The 23,976-nt window shown below is 37.3% G+C and overlaps 1 protein-coding gene across 3 annotated transcripts in view; it reads right to left on the bottom strand.

Moving 5' to 3' along the window:
• Window positions 1-1,511: 1,511 nt before the first annotated feature.
• Window positions 1,512-23,976, bottom strand: part of LOC126335291 (polypeptide N-acetylgalactosaminyltransferase 5-like) — a 207,291-nt gene continuing 184,826 nt past the window's right edge. For 2 of the 3 annotated variants that reach the window (XM_049998383.1, XM_049998380.1), the window contains exons 7-11: window positions 21,575-21,755; window positions 12,552-12,691; window positions 6,941-7,039; window positions 6,640-6,774; window positions 1,512-4,292 (exon numbers count right to left, since the gene is read on the bottom strand). In XM_049998383.1, coding sequence (XP_049854340.1) covers window positions 4,143-4,292; window positions 6,640-6,774; window positions 6,941-7,039; window positions 12,552-12,691; window positions 21,575-21,755 — 705 coding nt within the window. In that variant the 3' untranslated portion in view covers window positions 1,512-4,142. Of the gene's footprint in view, window positions 4,293-6,639; window positions 6,775-6,940; window positions 7,040-12,551; window positions 12,692-16,627; window positions 16,809-21,574; window positions 21,756-23,976 lie in introns of all 3 variants that reach the window. The other variant, XM_049998382.1, reaches the window with a different exon arrangement.

The following is a 23,976-nucleotide window of genomic DNA, read 5'->3' as shown; positions in this document are numbered from 1 at the left end:
CTATTGTTGACGAAGGCCATAATGGCCGAAAGCTATAATAGTGAGTCTTTTTTGTTGTGCCTATCTGCGACTCAGCATCTCTGCTATATAGTGAGTAGCAAACTTTCCTTCTCATGATATTATTACATCCTATCCTGGATTTTCCACTGTTTGAGAAAAGAAATAGTATATTATGTCACAAGGAAAATTGTGGTCTCTGACACACTCTAAAGATAACATTAAAATATGAACCTATCCTTGAAATTTTCTAGAAATTTTTTTTCTGTTTCTCATTCACAGTTGTTTATCAAAGACTGGTGTGTGATAGACTTAATTATTAAAAGTGTAGTTCCAGATTTTTGAGAATTTTGGGGAAGTTCACTTTTTTGGGACACTACTTACATTTTACATTTTTTTCCTGTTATATATATGTTGAAACTGGCCAGTTCCAATAAACAAAAACAGTTATAATAATACAGTATAATTCGGTAGTTAGTTTAACTTCTGGAGCCTGACAAACACCTTGTTACAAAATCGTATCATACTAGTTAAGAGTTAATAAGTATAGAGCATAGACTTGTATGGAAATTTAAAGTTTGAAGTTACTACTCTGAAATGTCTGAATTTACTGTGTTTTGCAGACTGATGTGAATGGTTTTTACCAGGAAATACTGCTATTTCCTTGCAGCACTTTCTATTCAAGAGTTAGTTCAAAAATTGTAGGACAAACTCGAAAACTTTCATACAATATTTGTATGGACAGGTGTGTGTGTATATATATTAAAAACGAAGATTCCAAGACTTACCAAGCGGGAAAGTGCCGGTAGATAGGCACAATGAATAAAACACACAAACACACACACACACACACAATTTCGAGCTTTCACGACCGGTGGCTGCTTCGTCAGGAAAGAGGGAAGCAAAGGGAAAGATGAAAGGATGTGGGTTTTAAGGGAGAGGGTGAGGAGTCATTCCAGTCCCGGGAGCGGAAAGACTTACCTTAGGGGGAAAAAAGGATAGGTATACACACACACACACACACACACACACACACACACACACACACACACACACACACACACACACACACACACATCCATCCATACATACACAGACACAAGCAGACATATTTAAAGGCAAAGAGTGTGTGTGTGTGTGTGTGTGTGTGTGTGTGTGTGTGTGTGTGTGCCTATCCTTTTTTCCCCCTAAGGTAAGTCTTTCCGCTCCCGGGATTGGAATGACTCCTTACCCTCTCCCTTAAAATGCACATCCTTTCATCTTTCCCTTTCCTTCCCTCTTTCCTGACGAAGCAGCCGCCGGTTGCAAAAGCTCGAAATTCTGTGTGTGTGTGTTTGTGTGTTTTATTCATTGTGCCTATCTACCGGCACTTTCCCGCTTGGTAAGTCTTGGAATCTTCTTTTTTAATATATTTTTCCCATGTGGAAGTTTCTTTATAATGTTTTCCTTTACCCTCTTACAGCCATTACTGCAAAATATTCCTTGCACCTTTTGCATATATACCTGAAATAAAGAAAGCTATCCAATAATTTATTCAAAAAATATCAACATTTTATTAATTTAATAAAGTGCATGTAACACACAACAAATGTGATAATACCTGCTCTTGTTGAGCTTTAACAGTATTTGTGGAATGTTGGGACAAATAAAAAGAAGAAAAAATAAACAGGCCAATTAAATAAGTATTACATAATACTGACATCCATACCAAATTCACAAAACAACCATTACAGTCTGTAACATGTAAGCTTTAAAAAATATATCATTTGTGTATCTGTCTTTGTAAATAACCATAAAAATAGTAAAAAAGAATACTACACTATAATTTCAGCTAAGTTCTTTGCAAAATAACTTATCTGTGACTGCAGAAAACAAGAACTTTGAATAACAGTTTCATTGTTCTTAATGGAACTGTTCAGTGGAGTGTCCAGTTCTGGCTGCAGTGAAACATTTGTGGCAAGATCCAGTCTCCACAAACACTTTAGTGACCATCTTCGTTGATAATCACAAATGAAGGAACAGTTTTCAACATTGTATTTTCTGAGCATTAAATGTTTTCATGTTGTATATTTGCATGCCATAGTCTAATAATTCTGTATACATTTTCTGGTATTAATACTCGGATTTCAATCCATATTTAAATGCAAGAGGTATGAGGACTTCTTCAGTTAAGTATCACTGCCCATCAAAACAAAGCCATGGCATTTCCATTACAATATTCAAATACTTATGACCAATGTTGATGCAAATACCTTTTTACATTTACAGATATATCCTTCACTTATGCTGTACAGGAGTTATAAGTAACAAATTATTTTCGATAGATGAAGGGCACCTACTTCAGCAGTTGAATCTGAATTAATAAAGTTCGACAACCATACAATACAGTAAACAATATTACATTCTGAGCTTTGTTGTAAGGAACAATAGCATACGGAGAAAGAGTACCAGAATGTGAACTACATAATAATAAAAAAAGAGCAAATGTCCCACAATATTGCATCAAGAAAGGTTAACAAATACATAGATAACAGGTACCCAATAATTGAATTCCATTACTTTTGACTCTGCCACAGTTTCTAAAACATTTTATAAAATTTAGCATTCTGTTTCTAGGCACTGCCTGTTATTTTCTATATGTCCTTTAACACTTATGTGGCTTCAAAATTTTGCTTTATATGTATTAACTGAGTCACAGCTGATAAGAGGACTTGTTATCTACTTTAATATGGTCAGTGAACCTCATTTTCAATGCTATCAACTCAGCTCATTTGATTAGAGTGTTTATGACAATTTTGAAAAACTTTTATTGCTGACAGATACAGATTTCACAGTTGTAACCAATAACGACTGCTACTTTTACTGATATGTTTCAAAGTCAGTCTGTATTCTGACTAACATTTAAAATATTGCTTCCCATCAATTTTTATTATTATTTTTTCTCAACCAATACAAAATTCAACCATACCAAACTAACTTGCTGCTGTAGTTCACTGATGGAGGAACATTTATCAAATTTTTAAAACAAATATGGATAAGGTTTTAAACATTTCCTTCTCCAGCACATGCAGATTAGATTTAGGGATAGTTTTAGAATAACTTTTATGCTGTAATAATGCGTCCAAAATGTGTGGAAGCCCAGCATAGATCATTTTACAACATACACACAGATCTGCCACACAATTTGTGACTGAGACACGTTTTTCCTCCCCAACACAGCTTATCACTTCCAAAAAATGTAAAGTGAATATACATGAGGAAGCAATTTTACGCTTTTTAAGTATGACCAGAATATTACTGTTCCAGTGATTACATCTCAGAAATAGAAAGTTTGTTTTAGTTATTTTTAACAATCAGATCAATAATTAATATTTGCATAAAAATAACAAGTCCCACATAAATTTATTTGTTATGTTCATGGAAAAGTGCACTTGGCACACACATTTCATTCATGAAGATTAAATAACACAACATGAAATTCAATCTTAATATTCACACCTTTTGTCACATTATAAATTGTATTTGTCACTTTAGATTTTCCATTTAATAATGAGATTGTGTTGACAGTAGAATTACCAATGCCCAATGCTATTAAGTACAAAATTTTCAATTAAAATGTTCAATAGATATGGAGCAGAGAGTGGCCTACCACTGCTACGAGCTTCTGGCTTTTGTGCTGCTACACAGTCATCAGTTTCCTTTGCACACTGTTGATGATGCAGAAAATCACCATACTTTATTATATCCATTTGTCAAATACAGCTTCTGTAGACTCCAGCCATAAGAAGTCTTTTCCCCTCCAAAACCACTTCTGTAATTTTGAGTATCAGAAAATGCAGTCTCCAATTCAGTTAAACTGAGAAGGATGAGGCACACACGGAGTGTAAAAACATAAGTATTTACCATCACACGTCAGAATACTTCAGGCACATATAACAGCTGCACAGGCAGTCAACAGAAATACTGCAACAGTAGCGTGTACGTTTGTCAATATTTCACTGTTGTTCTTTCTGTTGCAGATCTGCCATGAGTACCGACTGCAGGTAGGATTTCTTTTTTCAGTTTTAGTGTAAGCTTGTAGCACACACTGGAAGGCATCAGGAGGCAGCCTGTGCGTGGTGTCAGATTCATCCCTGCTACTGTCGCTACCGTGAGGCCTGCCAGCGAAACTTTCCCTTCATTATCCACTGCTGTCCAAGGGAACCGTCACATGGCAGCAGCAAAGGTTGGCTCTGGTCCCGTGGATCCGGTTTTGACAAGCAGTGTCCCGTGTTCACATGCTTGATTGTCCGGTCCTGGAAATAGTAATATCTACATATTAGTTTCACTTTAACCATAAGCTGTATGAACAATGAAAGACAGAACCACTACACATTACTGAAAGCTTTGTCCAAAAATTATCTGTATTAATACTGAAGCCAGATTAAAGGTGGGGTGCAGAGCATGTCTACTCTGCAATTCATACTACTGCGTCTGGCAGAGAGTTCATTGAACCACTTTCACACTATTTCTCAACACATTCCACTCTCAAATAATGCGAAAGAAGAACAAACACTTAAATCTTTCCCTGCTAGCTCCGTTCCCTTATTTTATTACAATGATCATTTCTCCCTATGTAGGCAGGTGTCAACAAACAAAAACACTTCTGTTTTAACGATTGCCACCCCAACTCATGTTCATATCTGATGCGCGCGCGCACCAATTGTATCTGGTACAGATCTCCTGCTGCGCACCAACATTCCAGAAGAGAACAGACAAGGGTACTGTAAGCAGTCTCTTCAGTAATATTCTTCCAAGCATTCTGCCAATAAAATGCAGTCTTCAGCTCGCCTTCCCACCAATATATTCTACATGATCATTCAAAGTTGGGTCATTCTTAATTGTAAAGTCTGCGCATTTAGTTGAATTGACAGCCTTTAGATTTGAGAGATTTGTTATGTGACCAAAATTTAATGGATTGCTTTTAATGATCATGTGGATGACTTCACACTTTTCATTATTTTGAGTCAATTGCTACTTTTTGCACCATATACATGTTATCTAATTATTTTGCAATTCGTTCTGATCTTCTGATGATTTTACTAGATTATACATGACAGATTATCTGCAGACAGTCTAAGGGGGCTGCTCAGATTGTCTCTCCCAATTCATTTATAAATATTCAGAAACAACAGAGGGCCTGTAACGCTTCCTTGTAAAACACCAAATATCTCTTCTGTTGCTCTCAAAGACTTTCCATCAACTACTACGAACGGTGACCTTTCTGACAGGTAACAATAAATCTAGCTGCACAACTGAGATGGTACTCCATAGGCAAGCGATTTGATTAGAAGTAACTTGTGAGGAATGGTGTCAAAAGCAGATGAAAAGGAAGATGGACTGAAGATTGATGGACAGGGGGGAGGTTTAGTTCAAATCGATCATTAAAAGTATTTGAGATATGAGTGTCTATTTGCTAACCATTGAGACAGTAAACATAAGCACACTAAGATAAAAAATGTGAGTTAGTATTTAGCAGTCAGAAGTTTGAAAAGTCTGTGTTAGGCAATGAAGCACTTACACATCAACCACTTCCCTACACCTATAACCTTGATAAACATTTTTTATAAAAGCTGTTTTATAAAATCTGACAATGTAATGTGTGTGCTTTCATAAAATATTTTGTAAAAATTTCACACTGGCTTAAAAGGAGTGGATAAAAACACCTTGGTCTGGCAACATCTGCAATGAATCATTTCATTGGTCCCCATTTTGTTGATAAAGTACCTACACTTCCTAAGAGATATGCTACTGCAGTTATTGGAAGAAATTCCCTACACATCAGGCAATCCACATGATGTAACATGATATATGGTATCAAAATAATGCATCTCCCATCCTATTCACACAGATAATCACAGATCTTCTAAACATAGCATTTGGGTACTGTTGGATCATTCGTTCAGGACACACTAAATGGTCCGCACACGCACCAAACTTAACTCTTCAAGACTTTTATCAGCGAGGAAAATTAAAACACAATCTCTACGCCAGTGACTGCTGAAGACATGACTTGCTATATAACACGAGCCCATACTGCAATAAGCCTAGGTGAAATTCAATGTACAGTATGGTCCGTTCAGAATCACTGCATAATTCTTATCAAAGTTCTAAGTCAACATTTTGAGCACTTGATATGATCATCATCATAATAATAAGCACACAAACCTTGCCTGAATTATGTATTTGTTGGCATGTGATATGGTAGGCAGATGTTTGTAAGACCTTCTTTCCTGACAATAGGACAGGGGTTAGCAGTGGTGTTATCTTTTTTGTATTTGATCAGTTAAACATGTCATGTTACTGATGTCCTCTCCAAAGGTTCATTCCAATGTCACAGATCAAATTTTACAGAACCACAAAAAAAGTTGCTTTCATAATTTGGCTCTTATGAATATTAAAAACTGCTTGTACATGACAGAAAAATTGCCACATTATGTGATCTTCCGAAGCAAAAACAGCACCTTGATATATTTACACCTAACTGAAGTGTGAGTTGTCCGGGAGTTCTTAACAGTTATATGCAGACATTACACTGCGAGATATAAACAGTTCACAATGACACCTGGGAAACATAAGCCATGGATGTACCTCCATCCTCACCTGTGTATGATAAACCCATGCCTGGTTACCACCCATACCGTGGCAACGGACAAGCATCACAGGTCCCTTGCGACTCGATGCATCTAGGCAGTTGTCATCAGACATAATTTGCTGACGTTTCGTGTATGCGAATACCTGCAGGAAGAAAAATTTAATGCAATTCTTTTAAAAACCATACACTTTTTAAATAAGTGTTGGTAGTATGGTGTAATACAGAATACGCTTATTACATTTTTACAATAACATCAGAGATGGCACTTCACAATGTTGATTTTCTCAATAATGTTGAAATGTACTTCACCTGATTGCCTCCAAGACCATGGCAGTAACTCATTCCAACTTTCTCTCCTCCTTTCCGTCCCAATGTATCGAGACAGTTCTGCGTTTCTGCATTTCTCACCTTAAGTGGGAAAAAAGTTCACTTTTAAACCCATAACAGTGATAGTTTTGTACATTAACTTATTCAAAAAAGGGTGAGTAAATACAAGAAAGTTGGACTATTGCAAATAATTTGAATTATGGCTAAATAACCTATATTCCATGAGGTTAGAAAAACTGATTTTATATTCTCAAGTAAATTTTGTTTCTTTCCCACATACAGTTTAAGCCAGATTTTTGTCAAATCAGTAGTTTTCAGATTATAGTGTGTTCTCCGGAATGTTTTCATATTGTTGCAAATTTTCTCTCCTCACGGATGAATCTAGTTTCCAAACACAGATATCATAAAAATAGACTATTATGTGCATTTATTGTGGCAAAGACTTTTACTTCAACTTTAACAGAATTTCTTTTTTGCAAACTGTAAACAAGAAAAAGAATGTTGATGCAGTCACTATAATGTAGCTTTATTCAAGTAAAGGTCTTAATTTAACTGTTCGTTTTCGTTAATTGTTATTCATGGCATAGCTCTATAAAGGTGACAAATGTCTTAAATTTATCATCTTTAAAAGTCCTCTAATAACTATTTGGTCTGCAGTGTAACCAATAATGGAAGCTGCCGAGAATGATGGAATATATGCTGATAGTGATGAATACAGCCTGTACGAATTGTATGGTTCCATGTTTCACACCAGCATTATAATTTAACAGGGATTACTACCCACTGTGATATTTAAGGTTGCATTTAGAGTTCTGTGAGAAAGATTACTAGTTAATAAAATAGAAAGAAACTTCCACATGGGAAAAATATATTAAAAACAAAGATTCCAAGACTTACCAAGCGGGAAAACGCCAGTAGATAGGCACAATGAATAAAACACACGAACACACACACAGAATCTCGAGCTTTCGCAAACGGCGGCTGCTTCGTCAGGAAAGAGGGAAGGAAAAGGAAAGATGAAAGGATGTGGGTTTTAAGGGAGAGGGTAAGGAGTCATTCCAATCCCGGGAGCGGAAAGACTTACCTTAGGGGGAAAAAAGGATAGGTATATACTCGCGCGTGCGCACACACACACACACACACACACACACACACACACACACACACACACACACACACACACAAGCAGACATATTTGAATTTTAGAGGCTGTTGCTGAGGTATTTTTGAATTCTAACTCTGTTTTCCCTGTACATACGAGGTCAGTTGAAAAAATTCTGGAACTTTGTCCACAAATTTTTTCTTTACTTACTTTTTACTTATTGTGCACGGTCTACTTCAAAATACTGCTCTACAACTGATACACCGCTCCCAATTCTGTTCCCACTTCCGGAAGCAGTCTTGGTATGCCTACTGCTGGACTGCACAAAGTGCCACTTGCAGTTTCTCTTTCATCTCATCTAGAATTGCAACTAGTCATCCTTTCAATGGGGTTCAAACTGCAGGGACCAGGTCTAGAGAGTAAGGAGGATGAGGCAGCACAGTGATTTCGTTTTTTGTGCAATAGTCAAGAATGAATGTGCAGGTGCATTATCGTGATGCAAGAGCCGTGAATTGTCTCACCACATTTCAGGCCATTTGATTCTCACATTTTCTCACAGACATTGCAACACGTCCCAATAGTACCAACTATAAACAGTTTGTCCCTGTAGCACAGATTCACATTAAACTAATTCTTCAAACTCAAAGAAAACTATTAGCCTGGCTTTGACCTTTGACCTGATAACACAATCTTTTTTTGATCTTGGAGAACATTTCCCAACCCATTGTGATGACTGAATCTAGGTCTCAACATCATAACCATAGACCCACGTCTTGTCACCAGTTACGATCCTCTGAAGGAACATCTCGTTCTCATTTGTGCGATCAAAAAGCTCCTCGCAGATTGTGACGCCAAGATCTTTCTGGTCTTGACTCACAAGCCACGAGATGAACTTGGCTGCAGCAAGATGCATTCTGAGGTGCTGTGTAAGGATTTTATGACATGATCCAACTGAAATGGCCTATTCTTCTGCAGGCTCTTGGACAAGCAATCTTTGATTGGCATGCACAATGTTTTTGGGGTACAACATGTAGACAGCCTCGTAGAAGGTGAACCCCAGACAATGCTGTAACATGGGACAGCAGCAAAAAGTCTACATAACTACAGCGGCTGGACGCACTAATGCCTCGCGGACACACAAAGGCAAATGGAGCATGCAAGGAATTCTGACATTAAGAGACTGAATGCATGTCATTTCGACATAGAAGGCTACACAAGTACAAAGGGAGAAGTCCTTGAAAAAATCTTAGCGAGAGAACGAGTAAGTGTCTTATTTCTACAAGAGACCCACCTCACAGATGAATATCAACCAACTCAAAATACCTGGTTTCACTAATGTAAGCTACATTGGCCACGACAAATGTGGTGTGGCCACCCTAGTGAAGAATGATATCTTAGGCACAAAAATGGCACCAGAACACAAAATAGGCATGAAACTGGAGAATTGAAATTGTATAATGTCTATAAACCTCCAACACAGAAATGGTCCATGGATATCTTGCCCAAGGCTAACCACCCAGCAGTTTATGCTGGCAATTTTAGCTCCCAACATACCAGATGGGACTACCAGAGTTCCACAGATGAAGGTATTGGACTAAATGACTGGGCAGACAACCAGGACCTACACTTCCTGTTCAGCCGTAAGGACAAAGTGACCTTCAAATGAAAAAGCTTGGGGCACAACACCCACACCCAACCTGACCTTCGTCATACATGGAGCAACAGGCATACATGTTAACAGGCAGGAAAATCAAAGTCCCACTTCATGGCACAAGCACCAAGAGCATGGTTCTGAATAATGGTCTGCCACAGGATTCGGCACTAGCACCTGCTCTCTTCAACCTTTATATAGCTGACATGTCAGAAACCAAATCACGTAAATTTGCACACGCTGATGACCTGGCTATTGCGTATCAAAATAAAAATTTCAATGATCTCGACAAAACAATGTATGCAGACTTAGAAGTCCTGAACACATATTACTCCAAGTGGCACCGACAAGCAAACCCCAACCAGCACAATAATCCATCTTAACAACAGAGAAACACATACAAAATTACAGCTTTCTACAAATGGACAGCAGATCAGACACGAGAATAAGCCTAAATATTTGGGTGTGATACTAGATAGCACTCTAACATACAATGCACACCTAGAAGGCAAATCAGAAACTAAAATCCCGCAATGCTATCCTCTTGAAACTGGCTGGAACGACATGGGGTTGTGCGGCGAGCACTTTGAGAGCATCAGCAATAGCTCTTGTCTACAGCGTAGCTCAATACTGCTCACCAGTCTGGATGATAAGTGTACACATAGCTAAAGTGGACGTCCAGCTGAGGGAGATAACGTGAATAACCTCGGGAACACTCAGGACCACTCCCTGTGTCTGGCTCGCTCCCTGTCCTAGCCAACATAGCACACCCCCCCCCCCCTCGCCCCCCCCCCCCATCCCCGATATCAAGCAATCACAACTAGCCTAAGAGCATATCAAAAAATCCTAGACAATCCGGACCTCCCTATCCAGGAAGATCTAACAGCTACAAACAGCCTTAAATCCAGGACAGCTTTCTAGAAAATCGGCAAAGAGCTTCAAGGCTTCAACTGGAAAGCAACCTGGAAGGAACTATGGGCTGCAAGTGCACACAAGAACTGCAATTTGGTGGATGACCCCAACAAGAAGATTGAAAGACTCAACCTTCCAAGGAAACTGTGGACAACTTTGAACCGCCTAAGAACATGTGTCGGCAGATGCAAGAAACTAATGAAGAAATGGGGCCTGTCAGATAGCCCTGAATGTGAGTGTGGTCAAATCCAAACAATGGATGTAAGAATGATTGCCTTTGTATATGCCGAATGAGTAAATAATGCACAATTTTGTTGACATACTTGATGTGAGTGTCATCAGTAGAAGTTGAAGAGCATCCTGAATAAGTGTTGTCTTTAACTTCCGTCCGGCCATTTTTAAACTGTGTGAACTATTTATAACACTAAATATGCCTTAAGCATTCAGCACAGTAGGCTTCCTGCATCACTTAGCGTGTCTCTGTAAATGTTTTCTTGAATTTCACACAAAATTTAATGAAGATGCTCCTCTAACTCTGTTATCTCAAAATTTACAAATTGTGTGACAATGTTCTACTCAGTACAGCAATCAACAATAACTAACAGATACATAACAGAGTAACTTCTGGCAGTTACACCTTAAATATAGGCCTGTGCAGGGATGCAACTGCATATCGCCCCAACACACAATTTGCAACAAATTACGAATGTTCTGATATGAACAGACCTCATATACTCCATCGCTACATAATTTTTTGTAGACAACACCGAGTTGTGCAGAAGGAACTCAGGGTAACCTCCGCCACACACCGTCAGGTGGCTTGTGGAGTATGGATGTAGATGTAGATGTAGAGATGTAGAACTGCACATTTCATTCAATGAACAACAACAACACAATGGTTTGCACTTAATACAGAAAGGTGTGTACTATTTAGCAGGTTTTATATTCAACAGGCTTGCAACAGAACTAAAAAAACAGTGATGAACCCAAAGTGTTCTAACCCTAGTCAAAAGTTTCTTTGTGGCACATTCTTTTTATCCAGTGCTGAAGTTCCTCACAGTTGTTGAGAAATCTCCTCAATGTGTTATTTATTTGTTGACACTCTCACAAAGAAAATTAATAAAATATTTAAAATTTTTAAGTATTGTTATCATAATTCTATAAACTATGTGCTGACTCAGTGCATGACCACGAAGCTCTGCCTCTGATGGTCCCACAAATATAGACAAGTAAATATATAAATTGACTTCTGAGCCTACAAAAAACATAATTATTGCAATAAAATAAATTCCACTATCGGAAATCAATTAAGGAAAATTATACACTTTCAGTACGCAATTCGATCTGCTGCACCCGCTGTGAAAAGGTAAATAAATAGATATCCACAAGTAAATCCAGAAATGTCATACTCTGAATTTTCCATCAAGTCACCTATGTAAAAGCTATACCATTAACGCAAACAGGAAATAGCACCTCATTCTTCCTACACAAATATCATCGTTTCCCATTGCAATCATATGTAAATGCAGACACAGCAGCAGTTCCAAAGCAATTAGATAGATAAATTGGTTACACAATTTTCAAGTCATAAAAATAAGTAAATAAAAAATATATCAAGCATTCTTAGTAAAAATATTTGCAGCAGAATGGCCACTTTAATATGGGTCTTTATATCTGATGAAGGCACCCAAAAATAAGAAAGCAGACTGTTTGTTCACCATCACTCAACCTAGGTTGAACACTATGGCAGCACAACAGGAAGCACCTCAGTATTGTGATCCAATGAATACGGTACAACCATGTTGCACTCAATAATGTAAAAACCATTCCTAATAAACATACCACATCATACTTTTCAGGTTAACTACAATTATACTACTCTATTAACATTATCAAAATTGCAGGATTAGCTCTGATTAAGTACAAACCTCTCCTAGGTAGTAGTAATCAAGTGGCATCTGGGACTCAGGATATATATTTTCCAGGTACCATCGGAAGCTCTTGCACTTCAGGCGTTCTCGAAGAGCTTTTCGCTCTGTCACATCACCTACATCCACTGCTCTTGCACCTGTTTGGACACACATACATGTTTTTCAGGTGAATGGAAGGAAACAAGGGACATAAAATGTTACTATTCTGAAATGTAAAATACTTAAAAGACAAAAGCCAATACTGGATCCCTCTAACAGATGCAATTTAAAACAATTGAAAAAAGTTTGTTTTAAAAATACATCATAAGTTCATCATTATTATTATTATTATTATTATTATTATTATTATTTCAATGGTAGTTTGATGCCATATTAGGAGACATATATTGTGTCTTTTAAATGAAAGAATTTTGATGTGTGATTCCATAATATTCTGATTTTCAATGAAAATATATGATAACATAAATAGTACGGCAATCAGTGAAAGGTTAGAATGACTGACCCGTATAAAATAATACAAGTAGTGTTACCAATGAAATGTTATTAATTAATAGTTGTTAAAGAAGCAGAGCACATATTTCATCACTATACATTCACAAAAAAAAAAGAAAGAGAAAAAAAATTTCAACAGCAGAAACAAAAATGACACAGTGAAGGTAAGTAACACTTAAAATGTATGGTTCTGGAAATCTAAGTAAACAAGTGATTTCAAGTTTAACACGACAGGAAAATCCAAAAAGGAAAATGAAAAATTTAACAAGTGACAATACAAACTCATCCCGGGAAAACACACACACACACACACACACACACACACACACACACACACACACACAATCTCCTGATTCTGCATGTCAAGTGGTACAATTAGGAGCTTAGGACTGAGAAAATGGTGTGGTGCTTGTTTGTGCTCTCTCTCTCTCTCTCTCTCTCTCTCTCTCTCTCTCTCTCTCTCTCTCTGTGTGTGTGTGTGTGTGTGTGTGTGTGTGTGTGTGTGTGTGTGTGTGTCCATCCGTCCGACCACTGTTCAGATCTTTACTATACATTGAGCATTTAAAATTAGTTACTTCATTGTTTATACTTTTAGGATTACACACATAAGTAGCAACATAAAAAAATTTGCCTCTCCCCCCCCCCGACATAAACACCCATACACTTGTGCACATACTAACTTTGGCATTTGCACAGACAGGTACACGAAAATGTTTACTGAAGCAGGAGAAACAACAAACATTCAAAAGCTAGCCATTATGCAATCTTTCTGTGTGTCTGCAGACAACGTTTCATGTTTAGGCAATCGTTATCTTGTCCTCATTTTTTGTAGGGTGTTTCTAACTTGTAATTTACATTATCATAATGTATAAGTGTAACAGGCAGTGTTTTAGTACAAGGTGGAAAGTGGTTTGCATATAGGACTAGCCCAAAAAAGGCCAAATACGAATGTGAAAGATGTCCAGAATAAATGATTCTTTTCTTTGACCAACTATGCCTCATATTATTGGACACAGAATAGGCTTCACTGCTTCTTTCACTTTCACTAGCACAAAAATTGTTACGGATTTCACAAAACTCAGCAGCTATATTGTGCTGGCAAGATATGTCACAAATCTCAACATTTGCCACTTTTAATGCAGATACTAATGACTGAAACAATGAGCTGTTCCTCCACAGCTGCAAACATCCATTCAAGGATATTTCGTGGCTCAGTTCTTTCTCAGTTTTTAATGTAATCCTATGATTTTAGTTGCTAAGTTTCTCCACTGCACAGACCAAATGCATTGCAATGAAAGGATAGGTAAACAAACTTCTGGGCAGTCACCGCAACCTGTATCCACTTAATTGAATCAGCGAATCAAACCATTACATCCAAGCACAATCTTGTAGCGTACCCCAATATGAGAGGAATCTCCTACTGTGAGGACATAGGTGGTTTTCCTAACATTGTCATAACAGTTGAATTCCTCTCATTGTAGGGTCTGAGTGATCCGCTCCTCCTTTTTAACCTTCCCGAACTTACCCGTTTCCTCCTCAAGGAAGAAACTAATAGTTTCGAAAGCTAGGAATAGTTATTTCACTTTTAAATGTCTGTATTAGTGGTAGTGGAATTTCACCCCTTTAAAGTAATTATCAGTGGCATTATTAATTAACTTACAAATGTTGAATTCCAGTACTCTTAATTGCTCTGTGTGTTTTAGCGATGTCTTTTATGAATGCAAAATGTTAAGTCAATGATACTTGAAGAGAATACAGAAAAATTACCCTGGAGTGGAATCAAACTGCTGTTCAACATTAGGAATACATGGCAATTACAAAAAGTTATTTAAGATACCGCAAAATAAAAGTGAATTTTATATGTCTATTGCTCCATCAATGGAATGAAAAATATATACAAAACTTGGGATAATTACTATCACAGTGAGACAGTTAAAAGCAACTGACTCTATGGTTAAGAGGTATGGCAATTTTGCTACACGTTCAATATTAGTTCAACTGAGTATTTGGTGTACAATGGATATTTTGCTGTATCTTTCATGTAACAAAAGCAGGTATCATCATATAACGCTCAGTCTTCTGTGATAAAGGCCACTGATACTTATTATCGCATCTCATGAAATTTTGTTGAGCCGCAAAGGACGTAGCAGATGAATGTCCTGATAACTGAAGATTATTTGTCATTCAAAGCAATGTTATTCTCACCTACATATGAGATGACAAAAGAAGTAGAAAATAAGTATGAAAAACATAATTTTGTTACGATCAGATCAGCACCTACATTGGTTGGCTCCTACATTTGGAGCAGGCCAATTAAATTTCAAGAGCATGAAAGAATATTTGTTATTTTGTTGTGCAAACAGATCATGCCTTCTCCAACTGTGCCTTCCCAAATGACAATGTTCCAACGTCTGAATGTGTTTTACTCAGCACATAAACTAAAGAGTTACAATTAGTGTTCTTTGTGCTTTGCCATACACAAATAAATTAGAAACAAATTACTGACAGTACTACTGAAATTTTAAAAGATAATTTGCTCTACACACAATAACACAGTAAAATTTCACAAAAGTAAGTGATATAGCTTGTTAACAACCAGGAGATATAATACTCATTTTGTAGTATTAATAAAATTTCTTGCTTCTATTTGGTTAACAGACACAAATTAAGACGGGATTACAAAAAAATCATGCATTCATATCTCTCTCTCTCTCTCTCTCTCTCTCTCTCTCTCTCTCTCTCATGCACACATCACATCACAAAAGCAGCATATTTACTCAACTGATATAAAATATATTTATGGAAGTCAGTTTTCTACAGAGATATGAAGAAGAAAGGCACGACAAATATTAAGATACATAAATGGACCCGAAGCAATACAAATATTATATTCTTTCAAATATTTGTTAAAGCATGCATGTTACAGATAAGGTGAAGTCATAAGCATTCTGTACTGCAATATCAAACTCCTGGAAATTTTTACACATAAAGACTCTGTTAAAGTGAAGCTGAGTTAAGTCCATTCCGTTGAAAATTATTAGTTCGCACTTCCCCAATCGGAAAATGTGCTATTTTGCAATTATTTGGTGTCTCCCAGGTATACTGATGCTACCTGCTATTTACTATGAAGTCTTTCACAGTATTACTGACAGTCAGAACTATTTTCTGTCACTGATAACAGTCACACAAATACAAGCAGATATGTGGAGGCAAGTAAGTACTATTTTGCATCACTTGCTGAAACGTAAATTGGCAAATTTAAAACAATATACCACCAAAGAAAGACAAATAAAATAATCTCCCTTGCTCATCTCCCCCCAGTTTGGACCACAGCCAAGAGAAAATGAATGTGTGTGTGTGTGTGTGTGTGTGTGTGTGTGTGTGTGTGTAGTAAAAAAATCAAATTCATTTTCCACATTGTATGTGTGAGGGAACATTCAAATATACCATGCTGCAAAATTGCTGTCCACTACCCCACTCCCTGACTCACAGTGCACACTGTGAATTTAATTCTGGGATCAACACTGTCCAGGAGCTTGATAGTGCAGTTTACAAAGATAGGAAGAAGCTCACAGCCTGACCTGGGTTAATGCTGTAATAAAAGTCCTTCCATTCGTCCAACCAGACCTCTGCGAGTCGTGCATTGTTGTGATTCACTATCCTAGAGGTACCACCAGGAAATGTGTAAGGAGTTGACTTGCGGAAGACGTGGCCTACGTGGGAACATGTTGCGATCTCCAGGCTACCTCCACACATCCAAACCTGGCACAGCAAAGGGAAGGCTCACTAAATATCTGTGTGGGTATGAGGAACAGGGAAGTAAGGTAATTGTGGGAAAACCACATTTATGGTTCTGGAATTATAGTGAAATTAGATTTCCATGCTGAGTGGGTAGAACTCGTGCCTCAGAACAAAATCTGAAAGAACTACAGGTATTTTACAACAATCAGAGTTTCCTGACCTTGAGATTACACACAGTATACTTGAGAAAATATGACAAATACAGATTTTTCAGCACTGCAATAGAAGTAATGTGTTACCTAATTAATGGCAAGGGTAGTGGAAGCATTGTTAGTAAATTGCAGTCCACTATAGGTGATGACAAAACACAAATGATATTGAATAATGAAGTGAATATTGTGCTGTTCCAAAATATATATTATTCCTCTATATGTTACCACTACTACATGACACACACTGATGAACTATGTACACCCACAAACTCCTGCCACTGAGGCCAACCAAACTGTAATCTCACAGATTCATTATTTTCTCTACCCTGTGACTGTGAGATTGCTACAAAAATTTTTTTATCTATGTGCATCATTCATCAATTAACTAATTTTCTCAGTTATAGCCCTTTCTATACACTTTTCATTTACATACCAATTGCAATACTGACAAACTTACCAGCCCTTGGCAGTCTTTGAATGTTTTCACTTTCTAACACACCAAACTTCACATACTGGAAGGCACCGTAAAATAATTTAGACATTTTTGTATGATTTTGAAAGCTGACAGTGCAACAACTGTGAGAAGCACAGAAGAAGCATTTTGCTTACTGCACAGGTATCAGAGATTACTCAAGTTCGCACTTAGATGTCTTACCAATCCCCTGCCATTAGCAGCGGCAGTATGCATTAACCTATCAAACCAAAGGGTGCAAACTCTCACAAACCTTGGTATAGCACAAACAAAATAAATTCTCTGTCATCATGTAAAGATAATGCATGAAGAGAAAGTGTGTAATACCGAGAAACACAAAGTCCTACAGGCTGCAACTACAATGTGGAGAATAGCATCAGCATTCCCATAAAAAATGATGTAGCCAGCCAGACCTTACAGAGAAATGGGATATTTGTTGTATTACTAAAATTATGGTAGGAGACTAGTATGTCAGTTGGCCTAGTTCCTGGCTGCCCTTCTGATACTTCACAGTACAGTAGAATGTTTCCATCTCTTAGTACTACACAATTTTTTATTATCTGTAAATGATGCTGTTTGATATTCCACAGAAAATCTCTCCTGACACATATGTAACAACTGAGATTGTGAAAGCATGTATATCAGATTATTTATCTAAAGACACATTTTTCTGCGGCAGTGTCTTAAGTGCTGCATTATCCTTGTTTGAAAACCCACAAAATCGTCTACTATGTGGAGAACTATTTTTCACTGGAAACTAGTTTTGATCTATGAAAGATATTTGTAAGCTTTTTCTTCTAGACAAATAATGTCCAAAGATTCATTAAACAAAGACAAACATATTTATGCAACCATGAAATCACTGAGACAAAGGCACTAACTTTGTTTTTTGCAAATGGACTGCTTATAGATAATTATTTTCACCTCAGTCCACAGTAGAACAGAAAAGGGAATGACTAGTAGCAGCACAAGGTACCCTCTGTCATGCACTACAGTGCAGCTTATGGAGAATGTATTTGGATACAGATGTTTTTTGTGTCAAAATATTATATATGTATGAGACAAATACAGATACTTGACCCTCTTGAGAGTTATACTTAATAAGTGATTTTTGCATTGCTGATGTGGTACATCAACTGGGAAGTTTACTAGACACACTGTCAAGAATGGCATCAATGTCACCTGTCAGCTACATGTCTACTTCCACAGTGCTGCACCTAATAATTTAAAATAGCGATAAGAAAGAAAATACGGGGACAGTGACTGGACAAAAGAGACACCTGTGAGTAGCCAGATACCGTCACGGATAAATTTAGCTGTGTTTACCAAAAAGACGACTACTTGTTGATAAGCAATTCCAAATGGTGCACTTCTTCAATTGGGAAGTACAAGGGAACAACAATGAATACATCTGTTGTGATTCACAAAATAAACAGACACCTGAGAACGAAATGAAAGCTTGAACATCTCTCCTTCAAATGCCCTACTCCAAACTCATTTCGTTTTTTTTCCCCAATAAACACTTACGCGGATAATAACAAAGCAAGTATAATATCAACAGTAACCCTTAAGCAGCTGCATTACTGAAGACAATTACATTTTGTCATTCTCCTAAATTCCATAACTTGGTAGTCAAATCATATGATGTTCCTAAACTCTCATCCTTAGCCCAAGGTCCCTGCTTCTGAAATCATTCTTGCTGTAAAGCAACTTTCTTGTGCCAACAGCACAGTGTTTCATAATCACTATTAAACTGCATGAGTGCAGGAATGGGCATAGAGAAGAACTGTCTGCCTTTGTGTACATAACATCTCATTATTTTCTCTAGCTCTTAACTTTGTCTCCTTTTTCCTCCTCTCCCCCCCCCCCCCCCCCCCAATCTCATTTTATTGTTTTTACATTTATGATACACCCCTCCTCCCCCTTTTCATCTTCGTCTCCTCTCGTCCTCACCACTACAGGTGGGTCCTGTTCATCCTGCAGTGTGAGTGACTGTCTTTCCTTTTTAATGTTCCCAACTTATCACTTTCTCCTCTTGAAGACAAAATTGATAGTTTCTCACCACATACAGGAAGCAGTGAGTCACAGACAGGTACAAAGAAAAAGAATGCTAAACATATTTCAGATTTTGGACACAGTCTTTCTTCAGTAGTAGAAAATACACTGGGGTCAAAGGCACCAACCACCTTACTACCCGGAGACAGTCGTAGTTTGTGCGACTTGTTTTTGTGTGGATGTGTGAGAGTTTTCTGCTTCTGAAATATGACTTTGTCCAAAAGATAAAATGTTTCTAGTGTTCTTTTTTATTGTGCCTGTCTGCAGCTCAATGCATCCTTTATGGGGTGAGCTGCTATCTATTCTTTCCACATGGTTGTTATCCCATCCTGGAATTTCCAAAGGTTTTATTCTGAACTAATAGTTTTGAAAGCTAGGATAGAGTGTGTATTTTTACATGCACTCTATGTATCAGCAGTACAAAACATGTCACATCCTAAAGGTGATCACCAACCAACAGTTATGTCTCATAAGTTTTTAGTTTTCCTGAGTGAAGGTTTCTTCTGATAGAATAAATATTTACTTCCAAGTTTGTTTCTGGCTTAATTAGGACAAACACTCTCACAGTGAACATTTTCAACATCTGCACAGGAGAGTATCATAGCATTAAAGTAAATTCCCACACTTAGGAGCAAATTGGTTCATTACATTAGTTATTATTTCAGTTCTGTAATACTTAAAAAGTGCTTTCTTTGAACTGATGCTAACAAAAGTATGTGTACTGACTACATGTTAATAATCACAGGTTAGTTAAGCATTCCCAAAACAATGCCTTCAAAGCAGTGCAACAAATTCATTACATGTTGAATACGATCCCACTGCAACCACACACAGGTAACATGTTAGCATACCAATGATACTCATGCTGCTAATCAAATTACCTTTCGGACAGATGACAAAGATATGAAAAGTACCTATAAGAAAATTAGATGAATGACACAGTAAATTAAGGGTTTGTAAACACAGTGCATTTGGAACAAACACTGATTATTTCACACCAAGAGAAAGTCATTGCCAACACAGTCAATTACTCTGTTTCTTGGTTAAAAATATAGTTCTGCCAGGATAATTGTTACAACCACATCTAAGAAAGTTAATTTGGTATATTTATATCTACTTGTTATTAACCTGTCCACACAGAACACTTAAATTATATGGTTACTACTAGGACTCATAAACGAATAGCCAATGCACAGGTTTTAGAGTAGCTAACATGTAAAACAACAGTGAGGAATAAATTTTTATGTAATGATAGTTACCACATCTGTTTCCAGAAAACAAATCAGAAACAGAGAGAGAGGTATGTGCCTTGTTTCTTTATTTAAGAGTATAAACGTAATTTATAAGGCACAAAATATAAAAAGGGTAGATTGCTACGTATCACATAGAGGAGGCATTGAGCCACTAATAAGGCCTATGAAAAAAAAAAATGCTATATTTATATTCAGCTTTTGGACTAAGTCCTCCATCTCACTTGCACACGCACACGCTCGCACACGCACACGCTCGCACACGCACACGCTCGCACACGCACACGCTCGCACACACACACACACACACACACACACACACACACACACACACACACACACAGTCTACTCCTAGCATTAGGGCCTCAGGGCCCGGAGCTGACAGCGGCCATTTTATGCTGATTGTGCTTGTATGAATATGTGTGAGTTTTCTGTGTCTGATGAAGGACTTAGTCTAATAACTGAACATAAGTACAGTATCCTTTTCAGTGTGCTGTCTGCTACCCAACAGTTCCTCTATGCAGTGAGTAGCAATCTATCCTTCCCATATTATTTTTATTCCATCCAGTATTTTCCATTGTTTGACAGCATAAATTATGACGTATTCCCAATTACACTTTTCTTTCTTACTGAATTACATAAGCTCCACATAGGATTCATACAACTGACGTGCACCAACATAACCGTTATTCGTTAGAGCAAAGAGTTATTGAAACCCGAACCCACATGCCGACCAAATGGCTAACTGCCATGATGATTATTCGGTCTGACCGATATGTCGGCAGGCCTGTAGCTGACCTGGATTCATGGCATAGTAAAAGTCACGCCACTCGTCCATCCAGACCTCGGCGACACGGGCGGCGTTGTGCAACACTATCTTAGACACTCCGCCAGGGAAAGTGTAGGGGGACTTGTCCCTGAACACGTGGCCGACGTGCGAGCAGGGGATGATCTCCAATTTTCCGCCGCACTGCCACACCTGCAAACACAACGCTCATGCTCCGCACAGTTTTCTGCAGCTTTATGTGGTACATGACCCAACATTCACAGCAATATAGTCTATTTCAAGCAGATGATCAGTCTGTCATAATAAAACAGCTATACTACCGAATATCCATGGGTTAATTTAACATTGACTATTTGAAAAGTTAAGAAGTTAAAAGTAGATAACAATACTTGTACAATATAGATTCTTTCTCTAGTGACACCATAAAATTATGTGTGTGTATCAAATCGGTCATACACAGTATTTCCATTAACTATAGTTTCCTCTCTTCTATATTAAATGGGCCTTATTCTCACTCTTTAAAAAATGATTATGACACATCCAATAAATGCAAAAAACAGTCCTGTCTCAATATTCGAAAAGGATTATGATGTTTTGAAGGAGAAACAGACAATTGTCTTTATGAGAAAATCTCAACCATTATCTTTTATCAGAAGCTTGCAACCATAATCCCTTCCCCATGACTATGACACAAAATGTCGCTCTGTGATTGGTGATTATAACTGAAGTCATTAATGTTGTAATTTCTCTTGATTCCCTTAACTGATGAGACTACTGTAACTTATGGTTGCATCAAACATAAATTTCATTGGTGTCCAGATAAAAATAAGTCTTTATTGAGAAACAACTTGTAACATTGGTCCACTGGAAATAGTGGTTATGTTCTCCTAGAGAAAATAGGTTATAGGAATTAGACACGAAGTTTTCATGGAAAATGTGCTTCCCTCCATTATTGGAAAAGACTGCTTTAATTGCAAGACTGAATTGAGATCCTGTCCATTCTAGTCGGCACAACATAAAGCATGAACTAACAGATTTTTCCACCTCTTTTTGGTAGTACAACTTTATAAATGAATAGCACAATACTATGCTTTTCATTAATAATTATGAAATATCAGCTAAGTCAAACATCATGTAAAACATTATGGCAGCAGAGACCGAAACAAATATAAAATAACACAAACAGCAATTTCCAGAACCAGCTTCTCCAACCCATTCCCACACAATTAAAACAAAGGTCAATGTGGCACCTAGATTTTTATCAAATATTACTCCATTTTGCAATTTTTATTACAGCTAGTGCCCAAAAATGATGTGCTAATTTAATTTTTATTAACTAGCAACACCCTCCCCCCACCCTCTCATCCGCTTTACGTTTTACTCCACTAAATTTCTGTGATCAATAGAGGCAACGAGACAGTAGTGCAACATCAATGATGTGATGCAAGACTGGATTACACAATGGTGGGATGGAAAACAGGCCACAGCCTTTTCCAGGGGACCATCCCAGCTTTCACCATTTACAAAATTTAATTTTAGTTTATGGATCCTGAATTGCTAAGTTATCTGGTGTGCTTTTGTTCATTACTGAGATGTTTTATTTATGTACAGTACACAAGTAGCAGTAACGTCATACCTATTGAATACTGAACACATTTTTATATTTGCATTCAAAATTGCCCATACTTTAATATTCTCAAACAATATATGCTCTTCTACCTCAAACATGGACAGCCTGTGAAGTGATCAAATTTAATTCATTACTGAAACTACTGTTTTCCATGACGAAACAGTTCCTCTGCATGGAATTGTGTACTATGAGGGAGGAAAAAAGTAATCATAATTGTGTACTATGAGGCCAGAAACTCTAAAAAAAAGGTCAACATAATTAAAAAAAAAAAAAAAAAACAGAAACAGTCCTAGTACGCACATAATATGACACAAATTGTAAACCAGTCCACTAATTTACTAGGGAAGGTACAGACAGTAGAGATATGCCTCACTGCAATAAAAATGTGGCATCAAAAAATCTATTAAAAATGACAAATTTTAAATCCCAGCTGCAACAACCCACAAGCATCTAAAATATAGCATTCACATCAGGAGATTCATAAAAGATTATCCATACAATTTCAATAAAACACAGCAGAATAACTAGATAAGATCAAGAATTAAAAATCAGTACACACACACACACACACACACACACACACACACACACACACACACACACACACAGTTAAAAAGGGTGCTGATTACTTTGGATAGGTGCCTATTTAAATATAATGGGTGACCAAGCCACTATGTGACACATTAAACTTTACACCCAATATTTTGGGAAGGAGTCCTAACCTCACACAATACCTTAAAATATGAATCACACTCATCTCATTATCAGTTAAAATAGAGGGCA

Source organism: Schistocerca gregaria, chromosome 2 (assembly GCF_023897955.1).
Source record: "Schistocerca gregaria isolate iqSchGreg1 chromosome 2, iqSchGreg1.2, whole genome shotgun sequence".
In the NCBI taxonomy this organism is placed as follows: Eukaryota; Metazoa; Arthropoda; class Insecta; order Orthoptera; family Acrididae; genus Schistocerca; species Schistocerca gregaria.
The sequence above is the reverse complement of the archived record's forward strand: the minus strand, read 5'-3'. Positions and strand labels throughout refer to the sequence as shown.